Source organism: Taudactylus pleione, unplaced genomic scaffold, assembly GCF_031769625.1.
Source record: "Taudactylus pleione unplaced genomic scaffold, aTauple2 ptg000032l, whole genome shotgun sequence".
Taxonomy (NCBI): domain Eukaryota; kingdom Metazoa; phylum Chordata; class Amphibia; order Anura; family Myobatrachidae; genus Taudactylus; species Taudactylus pleione.
The window spans coordinates 33254294-33268241 of record NW_028284434.1 but is presented as its reverse complement, the minus strand read 5'-3'; the positions used below and the strand labels follow the sequence as shown (position 1 = coordinate 33268241).

At 42.5% G+C, this 13948-nt stretch overlaps 1 protein-coding gene across 1 annotated transcript in view; it reads left to right on the top strand.

The window, feature by feature from the left end:
* BAIAP3 (BAI1 associated protein 3) overlaps positions 1-13948 on the top strand; it is a 417423-nt gene that overhangs the window by 394918 nt on the left and 8557 nt on the right. The window contains exon 33 of the mRNA XM_088452009.1: positions 12114-12319. Coding sequence (XP_088308135.1) covers positions 12114-12319 — 206 coding nt within the window. The remainder of the gene's footprint in view (positions 1-12113; positions 12320-13948) is intronic.

Genomic DNA, 13948 nt, shown 5'->3' with positions numbered 1-13948 from the left:
ACGGGTACATGGTTCCCACAAGATTACAGTCTATCCTACACCTCTGACCTTTGTGGGTGCAACTGTGGGCATAGAGGATCCTTCCTTCACATCTGCTGGGAGTGCCCACTTATATCTAGGTATTAGGATGACATATTGCTACTCATTGCACAGAATATATAGAGCGCTTGTATAATAAGTTGTAAATGTGTAAACGCAATACCTGTGGGAATAAAATTATGGTTAGTATAAAACAATGTTTATAGCTCTCTTGAATGTTAAAAGTCCATAGAGATGAGAAAAGGGTTCCAATGATTGCCATGCAGTGTGGTGTATTGGTAGAGTCAGATCGGGTGCTCTAACTGTCTCTCCCTAATACTGCCTACCTTGTTGGCTCCCGCTTAGTCCTGTTGGTACCCTGTAAACGTGCCCGTCTTCTTCGTCCGTGTCCAACGGAGCAATGCTATGACGTCACTGTCAGTACGGTGTGCCCTAAACCAACGCGTTTCAGGCTCCTGGCCCTTTGTCAAGGATAGTGCTCCTTGCTTGTGATCTTAACTTTATTGAGAAGTTTAATTGGTTCAATTAAAAACTATTAATGAATTAAGCATATTTTTCTTTCTTTATATTATTTAATTCTGTGGTATTGCTTTTTCAGTACATGTAAATGTATTTGTAATTAAAATGTATAATGGAAGAAAATAATAAAATAATGTAGATAAATGAATCTTTCCTAAAACAGCTAAGTTGGACTAATTGACCTTGTGTTAGAGGAAAGCATTGATCTCCACATCTACATTTAAACCTGCAGGTTGCAAGGTTTGCATCAAGAAAATCCATTTTGTTTCTTTTTTTCTTAATTCTTGGGAGATATCCCCTCCTCTCCAGTTAGGACAGACTTTCTGGATGCACATAAATAAAAGTCCGATGGGATTCTGTTCATGGCAGTCCAAAAAATGTTTGGACACACTGTGGGTCTGCAAACCTTTTTTCATATTAAATATGTGCACAACAATTCTTGTTTTTAATTTCCTTTTTGTCAGTCCAATGTATTGGAATACACAGGGGCACTCGAGTAGATAAACTACTCCCTCTGTGTCGCATGTAATAGTAACCATAATTTTGTAGCTTTTTTTTGATACATTAGACTTAAATTCTATTGCTCGTAGTGTAGATGTCTTTTTTAAAGTTTTGCATGGTAAACAGTTCAAACAATAAAAATTCCCTCTCTTTTTTGTCAAACGATTCTTTTGAAGATTATTTGAATGGTTATGACTTTTCACCAATTGATATTTAAATTGTGAGCTTTCTTGTAGATGATTTGGGATTTATCTGGAATGTATGGTTTTAGCTTGTTGTCCAAGAGGAGTATGTAAATATACAATATTGCACAGGCAAAATAAAAAAGGAAATTCCCTTTTTGGGGCACTCTTTATAAAGATACAATAATATGATTGTGAAAATTAAAATTATAACTTTTAATAGATACCTGCTATAAAAGTATTACGTGATGTGTGAAATATGTCACGTATGGTGCCAATTGGCAAAGATATTAAAAAAATAATAATAATAATAGGCGAAAATATTAAATATTTATATTTTCACCTATTATTTCAATTTTTTTTATATTTTTGCCAATTGGCACCATACGTGACATATTTCATACATCACGTAATATTTTTATAGCAGGTATCTATTAAAAGTTATACTTAAAATTTTCACAATCATATTATTGTATCTTTATAAAGAGTGCCCCTAAAATGGAATTTACTTTTCTCTTTTGCCTGTGCAATATTGTATATTTGCTAGTAATATATTTATTCCCGGGAGCACCACCAACATAATTATATTCTAAAAAGAGTTCACTCCAGTGATTTCATTTTTATTGTTGGTTTATTTACAATCTCTAATTTATCACCTTGTTTATATTATTCCTGTGCATTAATCTCTTCCCTGATCCCTTTTTCCTACCCTTCAAACAAGAGGAGTATGTGCCAATGTTTATTCAATATGGATTCAATCACATGATGTTGGCTATTAAACTGTGTCACAAAAACTATACTGAAATCTTCCTGTGTATTACGTTGCTTGTATGAGAGTATTTCTTTCCTATCTGTAAGGGATATCTTTTCTAAATCTTCTTGTAGTTTTCGCTCATTATATCCCTTTTTTAAGAATTTATTTTTCATCACTTCACTTTGTTGCAGAAATGTCTCATGCTTTGAGCAGTTTCTTTTCAGTCTGCAAAATTGTCCATTCGGAATGTTTTGAATCCATTTTGTATGATGATTGCTGGTGTTTGCCAAGGTGTTTTACAAATTATTATACAAGCGCTCTATATATTTTATTACATTATTGCCATTTTATTAAGAGCTGCTATATAGTAACATCCTTAAACGCATATTCTATTGTCTTTTCACTCATTGCACAGGTGACAGCTGTACACATACCTAAAGACCCACTATCTATTTTACTGTGCCAATATATTGGAACTGTAGCTAAATCCTCTGATAAGCTTACCGGCCACATGCACAGACGGTGTAATGGTTAGCATTACTGCCTCACAGCACTGAGGTTGTGGGTTCGATTCCCACTATGGCCCTAACTGTGTGGAGTTTGTATATTCTCCCTGTGCTTACATGGCTTTCCTCCAGGTGCTCCGGTTTCCTCCCACACTCCAAAAATATACTGGTAGGCTAATTGGCTCCAAACAAAATTGCCCCTAGTGTGAGCATGTGTAGGGAATATAGGCCCTCATTCAGAGGCACTCGCAAGAAGCGAGTGCTCGTTCTGAATGAGGGCGGCAGCTTGTATTTTTTAGTGCGGCCTCCTGGTCGCTAGCTAAGCTGTGGGTTACCACCCACAGCTTTATCGACCGACCAGGTTGATGGTCATGATGGTCAGAACTATCGCGACCATCGGGGCTTGCGACGAGACCCTAAGGTTGGGTCTCGGCAGCCGCAAGCCCCAGGGAGCTTCCTGCTCTGATCGAGCAGGAAGCTCCCCACTGACATCACTGCTGATGTCAGTGCGGCCGCCCACAAAACGGCAGGCGTTCCGTCCATCAACATCGACAGCCGCCCCTTTTGTAGTGAGCTGCGGAGCGAGAGAATTTTTCTCTCGCTCTGGGGCTTGCGCACGCGCAGTGCGGCCGCTGCGCGTGCGCAGGACCTTAACAACGACCCGGTTGCGAGCGCTCAGTGCTTGCGACCGGGTCTGAATGAGACCCATAGATTATAAGCTCCTCTTGGGCAGGGACTGATGTGAATGTCCAAATATTCTCTGAAAAGCTCTGTATAATATGTGTGCGCTATGTAAATAACTGATAATAAATAATAATAAATGATAAACGCAGACAAACTTCAGAGAGCCAGTGATTGGAAGAAAGCCCTGCAGCCCTCTAGAAATGCTGTCATTAAAAGAATTTGGTTCGCTGCCCCTATGGAATATATTACGAGCCTCCTCCATGAAACTGTCTCCGTCTTTCATGCCACTTCCCAGGAACGTCCCCGCTCCGCCCCCCAAACGCCGCAGCATGTCAATCATGCTGTGACTTAAGAGGGTCTGCGGGCAGTATCGCAGGACCCGTTCTACACATGCGCCATGGGAGATGTACACTAACCATCGGATTAGCATACATCTCTGAATTAGGCCTACAGTCCAGAAAATATACTGGTAGGTTAATAAGGCCGCTAGTGTGTGCCTGTGTTTGTATGGTGATGAATCTAGACTGTAAGCTCCACTGTGACAATGACTGATGTGAGTGATAGGAGAGTCTCTGTAAAGCGCTGCATAATATGTTGATGCTATATAAAGATAATACAATGTATAATTGTGTTACAGGTATAAAATCTGATTGATCAAAGATTAACTGGTGAAGGGAGAACAGAATTTAAATCTGTACGTAGTAGGGCCTGATTTAGAGATGGACGCAATTCCGATATTTATTACAGTTGAGCGATTATTGTGATCCGCGCATGCGTTCCTACGAGTCGCACTGCGCATGTGTCAACTTTCATTACCGTTGTCGCTCGCAGTGATGATTTATTTGCAAAGTGATTGACAGGCAGTGACCGTCTGTATGTAGCGAGTGAAACACAGTCGTGTCATGACCATTTTCGGTGAGTGTCTCAATATAAATTCCAGAGGCTGCGATATTTGCATATTGTCGCACAGCCTCTGTGTACAAATAATATATGGGTGCACCACACACCCTGCACCCATTATAGAGATGCCAATGCCTGGATATGACCACAGGTTGTACAAACTATGTCCAGTGTCAGGACATAGAGAGTGTTTCCTGGAAAGAAACCATATGGATTAGTACTGTCCTTTATTTATAAATTGCCTACAAGGAGTAAAAGCACAAGTAGATTTTGTAAAATTACATAAAACAGAAGATAAAGATGTCCCTGCTTAAATGAGCACAATTTAAAGGTGGCCCTGGGGCCGCTTGTGGCCCCCTGAATCTTTATCTGTGGCCTCCAGCTTCTTCCTGTAATGCTGGCCATACACTATCAGATAGAAGTAACCATCAGACAGACAGACAGCCTAAGGGGTATATTTACTAAAGTGAGAGTTTTTAGAAGTGGAGATGTTGCCCATAGCAACCAATCAAATTCTAGCTATTATATTCTAGAATATTGCTGGACAATAAGTGGCCCCCGAGATGTTGGAAAACTACACATCCCAGCATGCCCTGCCACAGTTTTGCTATTTTGTCATGCTAAAAATGTTGCAATGCATGCTGGGATTTGTAGTTCAGTAACAGCTGGAGGGCCGCTTATTGCCCACCCCTGTTCTAGAAGGGGCAAGTTAAATGTTAAGTAGAATCTGATTGGTTGCTATGGGCAATATCTCCTTTTCTAAAAACTCTCAGTTTAGTAAATATACCCCTAATTATATATCAATGTCACAGCAGCATCACTGGGGTCTGTGTAACCCGGTACGCCCAATGCATTCCATGCACTTCTGAAAAAAGGGGGTAGCCTCGACGGGAAGGTACATGGCCTCGCAGTACACCCCTTGTTTCATCACTCAAGAGGGCGTGCCCAGCACTCCCGAAGATGCCGGTCTGCCCTCAGAGATATTTCCCTCAATGCTGGCTCCTCCACTTGTGACCAGGAGCCAGGCGCTGCACAATAACATCACAGTGCCGCGTTAGGCTCCCGGTCACTGAGGAGGAGTCGGCATATTTAGTATCACCTGGTGTGGTCCACACACCCCTAGTAACACTACTGCATTAGCATTAGAGATGTGCAACGACCCCCGTGTTTTGGTTTTGGATCTGTATCTCCCCTGGTTTTGGATCTGGATCTTGTTTTGGATCTTTTTCCTTGGTGTTTTGTTTTTAGGTTTAGGTTTTAGATCTGTATTTTTCCCCAAAAATTATATAAACAGCTAAAACCACATAATTTAGGCCTGTTTTTGTTCCTACAGTATTATTAACCTTAATAGCAATCGTTTTCAGGCATGCCCAGGCATTTTTAACCACCTCACAGCTCACAATATTGTTTTCACTATTTTTCACCAATACAGGCCAAAGGCTACAGCGAGCTGGCTGGCTGAAGTAAGCAACAGAGCAGCGGCACAAACGCACGGCAGTTTAAAAAAAAATATAGGACATCTATGAAACATTGCCACACAGCAGTGGCAGACAGGATGGCAGTTTAATAAACTATAATAATGTCAGCCGGCAATGCCGCAAATTGTGCCAAATGTAAAGGAAAGAGGTGTAAGATGGAATTGTCCCTCCCACCCACTCTTATGTGGGATCTTAAAAAGGACGTGCACAGTTTAACAAACCAAGCACTTTAGCCACTAGGACTGACACTTTCGTAGCTGAACTCCTTGGTTTTTTTGGGCCCCTACAAAACATTTTTTGGAAGGACTACCTTCAATTATTAAGGAGGAGGTTGATGATGAGGGTGTTGGTGGTGGAGATTACATGTGCTGGTCCAAACTGCTGGTAGCTGATACTGGACTGCTTGTTATTAATTTACAAATTATTATAATTTAGTTAAACAAATTGCATGAACTCGCTGCAAATGACGTAACAGGAAGGAGGTACCTAGATAGTTAACATCCCTTCCTCCTAACTTTGGCTTTACAAATGGAACAGATGCCTTCACAACTGTTGTCAGAATTTAGATTAAGATAATTCCACACCCAAGACGTGGCTTTTCTGGCTTTCCTTTTATCACCAGCAAGAACTGCTGCCACTGGTGGCTGATTTACGCAAACATCCTCATCATCAACATCAGATAGGACACAAATTTCCCCCTCATCCTCCTTTTGCACTTCCTCCACACTATCATCCTCATTTTTTATTATTTCACCATCTAATACTAGCACAGCCGTCATGGCATCAGTGATCTGCTGTGAAACTAGGTGACAGCTGTTATACTTACTTTCTCTATCAAAGGACTGTTTAATAGTCAATTGTTTTTTTTTAATTACTACTATCAGTAGTCTTCTTGGTCCCTTTGTGGGACGAAGATCCACCCCCGGCAGCTGCAACAGGCCTAGCACTCAAGGATACGTCTGAGGAATCACGGATAGGAGAGGAGTCAGTCATGCTTATGAAATTGGAAGCAGGACTACTTCCGATCACGAATGAGGATGTTGATGATGATGCAGGTGTTGGTGGTGGACATTGCAGGCGCTTGGATCCAGATAGAAGGGAGCAGCTAGGTAACACTGGACTGTTTGTTGTTCAGTTTTTGTCCCCAAAGTTTTAGAATTTGAAATACCCTTTGAAATTTGATGAATGCGCTGCAAGTGATGTAACAGGGAGGAAGTTCCAAGATGGTTAAGGTCCTTACCTCTACTCACTGTTACTTGGCAATGGTTACAAATGGCCTGGCAAAGGTTGTCCGGATTTGGGTGGAAATAATTCCACACATGAGAAGTGGATTTTTTGGTCCTTTGCCCAGGCATGCCAACAATGGGATTTTTCCCACCATGGGCAACAACTGTTGCCTGATTTACAGTTTTTACACAAACATCCTCGGCATCAACATCCTTGTCATCATCCTTGTTGTTATCGCCAACTACATAAATATCCTCCTCATGCAATTCCACTGAAGCATCCTCGATTTCTACGTCAGCATGTTGACTTGTGCTGCTCATCCCCATATTTGCAGAGGGCACACAAATGGTGGAAGGAGGATCCTCTTCAATTACAGTATTAGAAATGTCAGGCTCACACATGGCAACCGCAGACACACTTGGACTCTCTTCGGATATTTGTGATTTTTCGGAGCACACAGTTGGTTCCAGTGTCTTACTCGTCTTAACAATGTTAATTTTTTTTGTACCTCTCCTACAAGCAGAGGGGCTTAAATCATCACTAGAACCAACAGTCATAATTAATCAAGGCCAAGACCTTATTCTTTCCTTGCCACTTTGTCTAGTGAATGGCATATTGCCAATTTTTTGTTTCTCTAAAGCTCACTTAGCTTTAGATTTTTTTTTCTTTAACAGGGTAAAAGTTGATTTTTTTAGCCTGACTTTTTGGTCTGACTTAAGCCCTGGTACATCGGCCTTCATAGATGACGTTGACAGCCTTGCATCGTCATCATGACTGCTGCCGGCAGCTACAAGACTGGTATGTGGATCCTGCTCTCCTGTCATGTGACTGTCCTCCATACTCACTGTGGTCTTACAGCAGTGTCACCAAGCAATTATAGCGCAGCTAAGTTGCGGCTAACGTACACAACCAACCACACACACAAAAAATGATTTTTATTTTCACACTGGTTGTGTGTGGCAGGCTAACAAACACAATTTTTTTTTTTTTATTTTAACACTGGTGGTGTGGCAGGCTAACACGCACACACAAAAAATGTATTTTATTTTTTTCACACTGGGGGTGAAGAGCACCCCTGAACAAGGCAGCAGCCCCTTGTTAAATAAGCTACAGGCAGCACAGCACCCCTGCATACCTACATTGCTGATAACAGGCGCACACACATACAGAAACAGAAATAAAAATACTTTTTTTCAAACTGGGGGTTAATAGCACCCCTGATGGACAAAGCACCCCCTGGACAACACAGCAGCACAGCCAGCTCCTATAGACAACAGCCAGCCAGCCCCTATGGAGTGGACAGGACAACAGCCAGCCAGCCATAGTATAGTGTATAACTATATATGGATATTATGGACAACAGCCAGCCCTATGGAGTGGACAGGACAACAGCAAGCCAGCCCCAGTATATGGACAACAGCCAGCCCCGCTTCCTATGGACATAAGCAGCCAGCCCCTGACACAACAGTAGCCTAGCCAGCCCCTATGCACATATGGACATAATAAGCAGCCAGCCCCTGACACAACAGCAGCCAGCCCCTATGCACAGCAGAACTGCCCAGCAAAGCTCCCAGCTCCCTCCCTCTTCAATCTCCACAGCCGGAATTAAAAATGGCGGCGAGCGCGACACCTTTTATAGAATCCAAAACCCACAGAATCTGAGAGCGGGATGATGATGTTTTGCCTCATTTTCAGATCCAAGTCAGGCGGGAAAACCTGATTCAGATCTGACTCAAATCACCAAAGTTCGGGTGGGTTTGGATCTCCGAAATCCGAACCCGCTCATCTCTAATTAGCATACATTGCAAACACAGTGATAAGTTCACTCACTGGTTAATATAGCATCCAAATAATCAATAAGAATAAAACAGTACATATATCTTTCCTATAGGCATACTTGCTGACAATCAGCTCCAGCCTTCCGGGAGGGAGCTGATTGTAGGCTAACAACGGAGGGCGGGGGTGGCCATTGTCGGCACATTGGGGGCAGGGGCGGTCATTGACGTCACATTGTGGGCGTAGCTGTTATTTTCGGTATTGTGAAGCAGGGGGCGGGGCCACAATGACGCGATTCCGCGCGAATCGCGTCACTGCCCCCCCTTCCCTGCTGCGGGGGTTTTTAGTTTATTCTGGGGGGAGATCGGGAGGGTCGCAGGCTTCCGGGAGGCTTGTCTGCCTTTCCGGGGGCCGGGAGCGGCACCCGAAAATCGGGAGGCTCCCGGCCAAATCGGGAGGGTAGGCAAGCCTGCCGATAGGCCAAATACTTAAGACCTATCAGGGTATTACAGAAACTGGTGATGCACCCCCCGATTAGAAGTATGGAAACAGGAGAGGAGAAAATACTACTCCTGGGCTGGGGCACTCTTATAAACAAAATACAGTTTAGGAAATATAAAACATAACTTTTATTAATACATTTAACACACTATTGTGGGTCACAGAACAATACAGACAAACTGAAACATATAAGTGTGACATAAATTCCAACAAGAGAAAGCAGCTTGTGTTATGGTGCGTACACACGGTCAATCGGTCATTGATAACGATATCGCTGACTGATCGTCCTGCACCTTCCCGGAGTGATGAATGATCAATATCGATCATCCAGCACACCACCAACCCACCAAAGATGGGCAACAACCCGTGATCAACGATCGCGGGTCCCTATAGTAACCTGGTCGATATCGACTAGGTTGGCCTGCATGCACGGACGATGGACGATATCGTTATCGTCCATACGTACCCGTGCATCGCAGGTCTTTGGTGGGTTGGAAGGGGCCAAAAAATGCAAGGAATGAACGATATGATCGATATCGTTATTGTTCATTTTAATTGTCTCGTGTGTACGCACCATTATGTGTTTGTGTTTCTCTGAGAAAATGGCACCTGTACATTTAAATACTGAGTATATTTATATGCTTCACACAAAGGGGTTTATATACTAAAATCAGAGTTTTTAGAAGTGGAGATGTTGTCCATAGCAATTAATCAGATTCTAGCTAATATCTTCTACAAAGTGCTTGTTTAGACTGTACCTGTATACAAAGGTCATATCTTGCATACAGGGGCAGATTGGGCCACCGGGAAGGTTGCCGCTGGGCCTGTCCCCTATCCCCACCTGCTGGGCCGCTTTAATCAGACTGACCAGTCGGCTGCTCTAACGGCCGCTACCACGACAGGAGCTCAGCTGTCTGTCTATATCAAACAAATAGTGCACCAATTCTGATCCTTGCAAAATGTCAAAATGGAACAGGTCCCAGAATTGATTGCTTTTGGTGTGAACAACTCTCTCCTTCAGTTGAAACCACTGTATCAGTCCTAGACCAAAGAATTTTGTGGCTGGTGTCTTTCCCAGTAATTTTCCCGAATCCACTAGCGTCACAGGAACGTCACTGCTCCAAGTGTGGCTTGGTGTTGTGATATTGATGTGTTTGCCCAGAGAAGCCTGGTGTATTGTTGGTGGTATCTCTGGTTGCTGGTATCTCTGGTTGTCTAACACTGACCCCTTATCTTCCCCCTAACCCAACTTTCCCGCAGCCTAACCCTGATCCTTCCGCCCGCAGCCTAAACCTAACCCTCTTCCCCGCAGCCTAACGCTGGGTACACATTAGACAATATGCACCCAGCACGATCTCGTAAGCAATGGGACCCTGCGGGAGTGCCGGCATGGGTAAGTGCAAACACACTTGCCGATGCTTGCAGCGACAGAGCAATGGCAGGGGGTAGCGGAGGCAATGCTGCATTCGGCAGCATTGCATCGCTAGCAACATCTTCAGATCTTTCTGCATGGACAAAAGATCTGAGGAATGCGACGGATGACCAGAAGAGCGCGCATCAGCAATGATACGTACACACTGGACAATATGAATGGTTTGTTGTTCCGATAAGGTGGAATCGGCAAAATCACTTAAGATATTGTCTAGTGTGTACCCAGCTGAATCCCAGCCTCCCTCCGCAGCCTAACCTTAACCCTCCCCCCTGCAGCCTAACCCTAACTTTCCCCCTAGTGCCTAATCTTAAAACTATCCCTCTCCCTAAACCTAACACCGTCGGGATTGTGGCGGTATTATGAGCGCCAGCATTCTGACCCCCAGGATGTCAACTACATCCCCTCTGTATGAATTTACTATACTAGTTGTGTTTTCAACTGGCAATATTGGTACGCATGCCGTTTTTCAGTGTTTTATGATTGCAATAAATTATTTTACTCTTTGATGCACAATGTGGCGCCCGCGTCTTGTGCTTTGATTTTAGAATATATAATAGTTGCGTCCAACTCAGAATCAGGCTGTATGAGGAGGAATCTCGCCCCCCTCAATAGTACCCGCCCCCTCATCAGACCACGCCCCAATTAGGGCTGCTTCCAGAAATTTCCCGGGCTGGTTTTCCATCCCAATCCGCCCCTATTTGCATAGTTAAGAAATTAATATAATCTTAGGCAAAAAATATAGTAAGAATAACAGGATAATTTTTAAAATGAATACTGACAAATGATCATATGTATTTATTAATACATTTTATAATTAAGTAATTTATGATATGGCCATGCAGGTACAAGCAAAGGTAAGTAAAGTGTGAAAGAAATCTGTTCTATAGGTACTAGGCTTTTACTTCCCGTGTGTGCCAAATGGCAGTGAATGAGTGATGAGAGCACCTGTGTGCAACTATAACAAACGGATGTAATAGGTTTAGTCTACATCTGCTTTGAGGCAGGTTTTGTGAGCCTAAATGGAGAGAATGCACCTGTTCATGCTGATGAGAGTATCGTAAAATGAAAAAAGTTAAAGGTACCTGCTACGAAATGCATGAGGAAATGAAGGGACCATGAGAAAAATATACATTCCAGAATAGCGTCAAATCAGGTCATGTAAAATCAGGATGTGACTGTAAATAGTATTACAGGATGGTTATACTCTTTTCAGCGTTAATAACTTTGGATCACGTCATACAAAAGATGGAACCTTAATTTTTGAAAGTAATTAGATCTTTCTTACCCTTCTATATATCCGCCATCATTTGTGATTCTTTTTTTTTTCGATTTTCTGCATTTTTAATCAGTTTAAGGATTTGTAAAGAAATAAAAAGGATTGAATTACCCCTAAATTACTAACACTAACCAGTGGTAGGGTCTTTGCTATCACCTCCACTGGCACCGTCTATCAGAAGATATCACCGGAAAGATGGTTCCGCCGGCAGATTGCATAGCTAGAACTTGCTGCATGGTACACAGCAGGGTCTGTCCTGGGTGCAGGGTGTGCGGTGCTACTGGACACACAAAAATAGCTCTGTACATCTAATATCCTCTATGTAATATCTCTCACAGCTCCGTGTCATCAGAGCAGTGTCGGAGAAAATCTGCCTGCATCCTCTTCACGGTCATGGATCATGACTGGCTGTCCACCAATGACTTTGCTGGTGAGGCCGTCCTTCCCATGAATGTCATCTATGGGCTGAACAGGCCACACATCACCGGTGGAGTGAAGAACGTCCAGCCTACAGTATTGAAACTGACAAGACCTAAAGCCAACGGTAAATTTATATTATTAAATAAGTTGGGAATGTTATAAAAGAACATTATAAACCTACTGACTGATTACAAAGAGTTATAATTAAGTCATATTTTTTATGAAAAACTAAAAAGATAAAACACATTGTTAATGTTTGCTGTATAACTGGACAAAATCTATAATCAAATAAATGGACCAACCACCTTCAGGTGACTTTTAATTTGTTGATTTGAACATGCCTTCCTTATGGTGCATACACACGGTCAGATTTGTCAGATCATCCATTTCGTTGAACGATAACGATGAACGATTTCATCAACGATTTTAACGATTTTATCAACGATGAACGATTTCTGACACTAAAATGAATGAAATCGTCCAAATCTTACTGCAAACACAGCCGATGTCAGATATCGTTATTTGACATGCAGGAACGTGCATCGTTGGTCGATGCATGCCCAACATGTCAAAGATATGAACGAATTTTACAATCGTTATCGGTCAAATCTTTAACAAAATCTGACCGTGTGTATGCAGCATTACAGCTATCTGGCTAATACAATGACAGCTATATCCTGAAAGCAGCTTTTAGTGACTCAATGCAGTAAGTAATATGTAAACCACTGAATAAAGCTAGCCAGAAAAGGCAATGCATCTAGTGGTAATTCCACAGTCATGCTCATGTTTTATAGGACTTATGACAACTATCTAACATGATGGATTAACCAACTAATGTGGAACATTATTGCATTTGGTATTATCTTATATGTAACAGACAGGTAAGGGAGGCTTTACATCATGGTGGTCACACACGGTATCACATCTGATTTGTATGTGGAGATTGTTTTGTTGGAGAGCTGCCAATATGTTCCATGAATTTTGGAAATGGTACTGTCATCAGTTTACAGAAGTCTTAAATCCCATAGCGGTATATTTACTAAATGGACCAATCTTGGCAGTTCTGACCTCCAGATTCAAAACGGAAATAATATTAAATGCAAAACATGCCTGGTTTTGCATTTCATATTGTTGCCATTTTAAATCCGATGACGCCAGTTAGTAAATATAACCCCATAGACTTGGATATCGTGTCTTACAGCAGGTATGGATATTATGGTAAGAAAGGATTTAGAGGTAAAAAGAAACCAATGGGACTATATAAGAATGTATAGGGAAATCATATGGGAAAAATGCATTTTTTAAAGTGTTAAAAATAAAAGGGACTAATGAGACATTAAGGGGCAGATTCAATTGGGCACAAGGTTTAGTCAGGAAAAAACCTTGCGCCCAATTTTGGAATACTGCAGGTATGCACGCTCCAGATACCCGCAGTATCCAATTTAAAAAATAGTGGCGCGTAAAAAAAAAAAGTATTCTTCACTTACCTGCCCGGTGGTCTCCATGGATCCCAGTGGCCTCCCCTCTATCTTCTCACTGGAGAGGGGGCTTCTGGGAGTCCCGGGGGCTGCTAGGCTCCAGGGGCTGGTGGGAGGGGCAAGGGCTTCTGGGAGATAGAGAGGGGGCCACACTAACACTGGGGGGGACACACATACACCGGGGGTCACACATATACACGCACACTCACTCATACACACTTACAAACACCACACACACTGACATACTCACCCTGCTGCAGAAGAGTCGGCTCCTG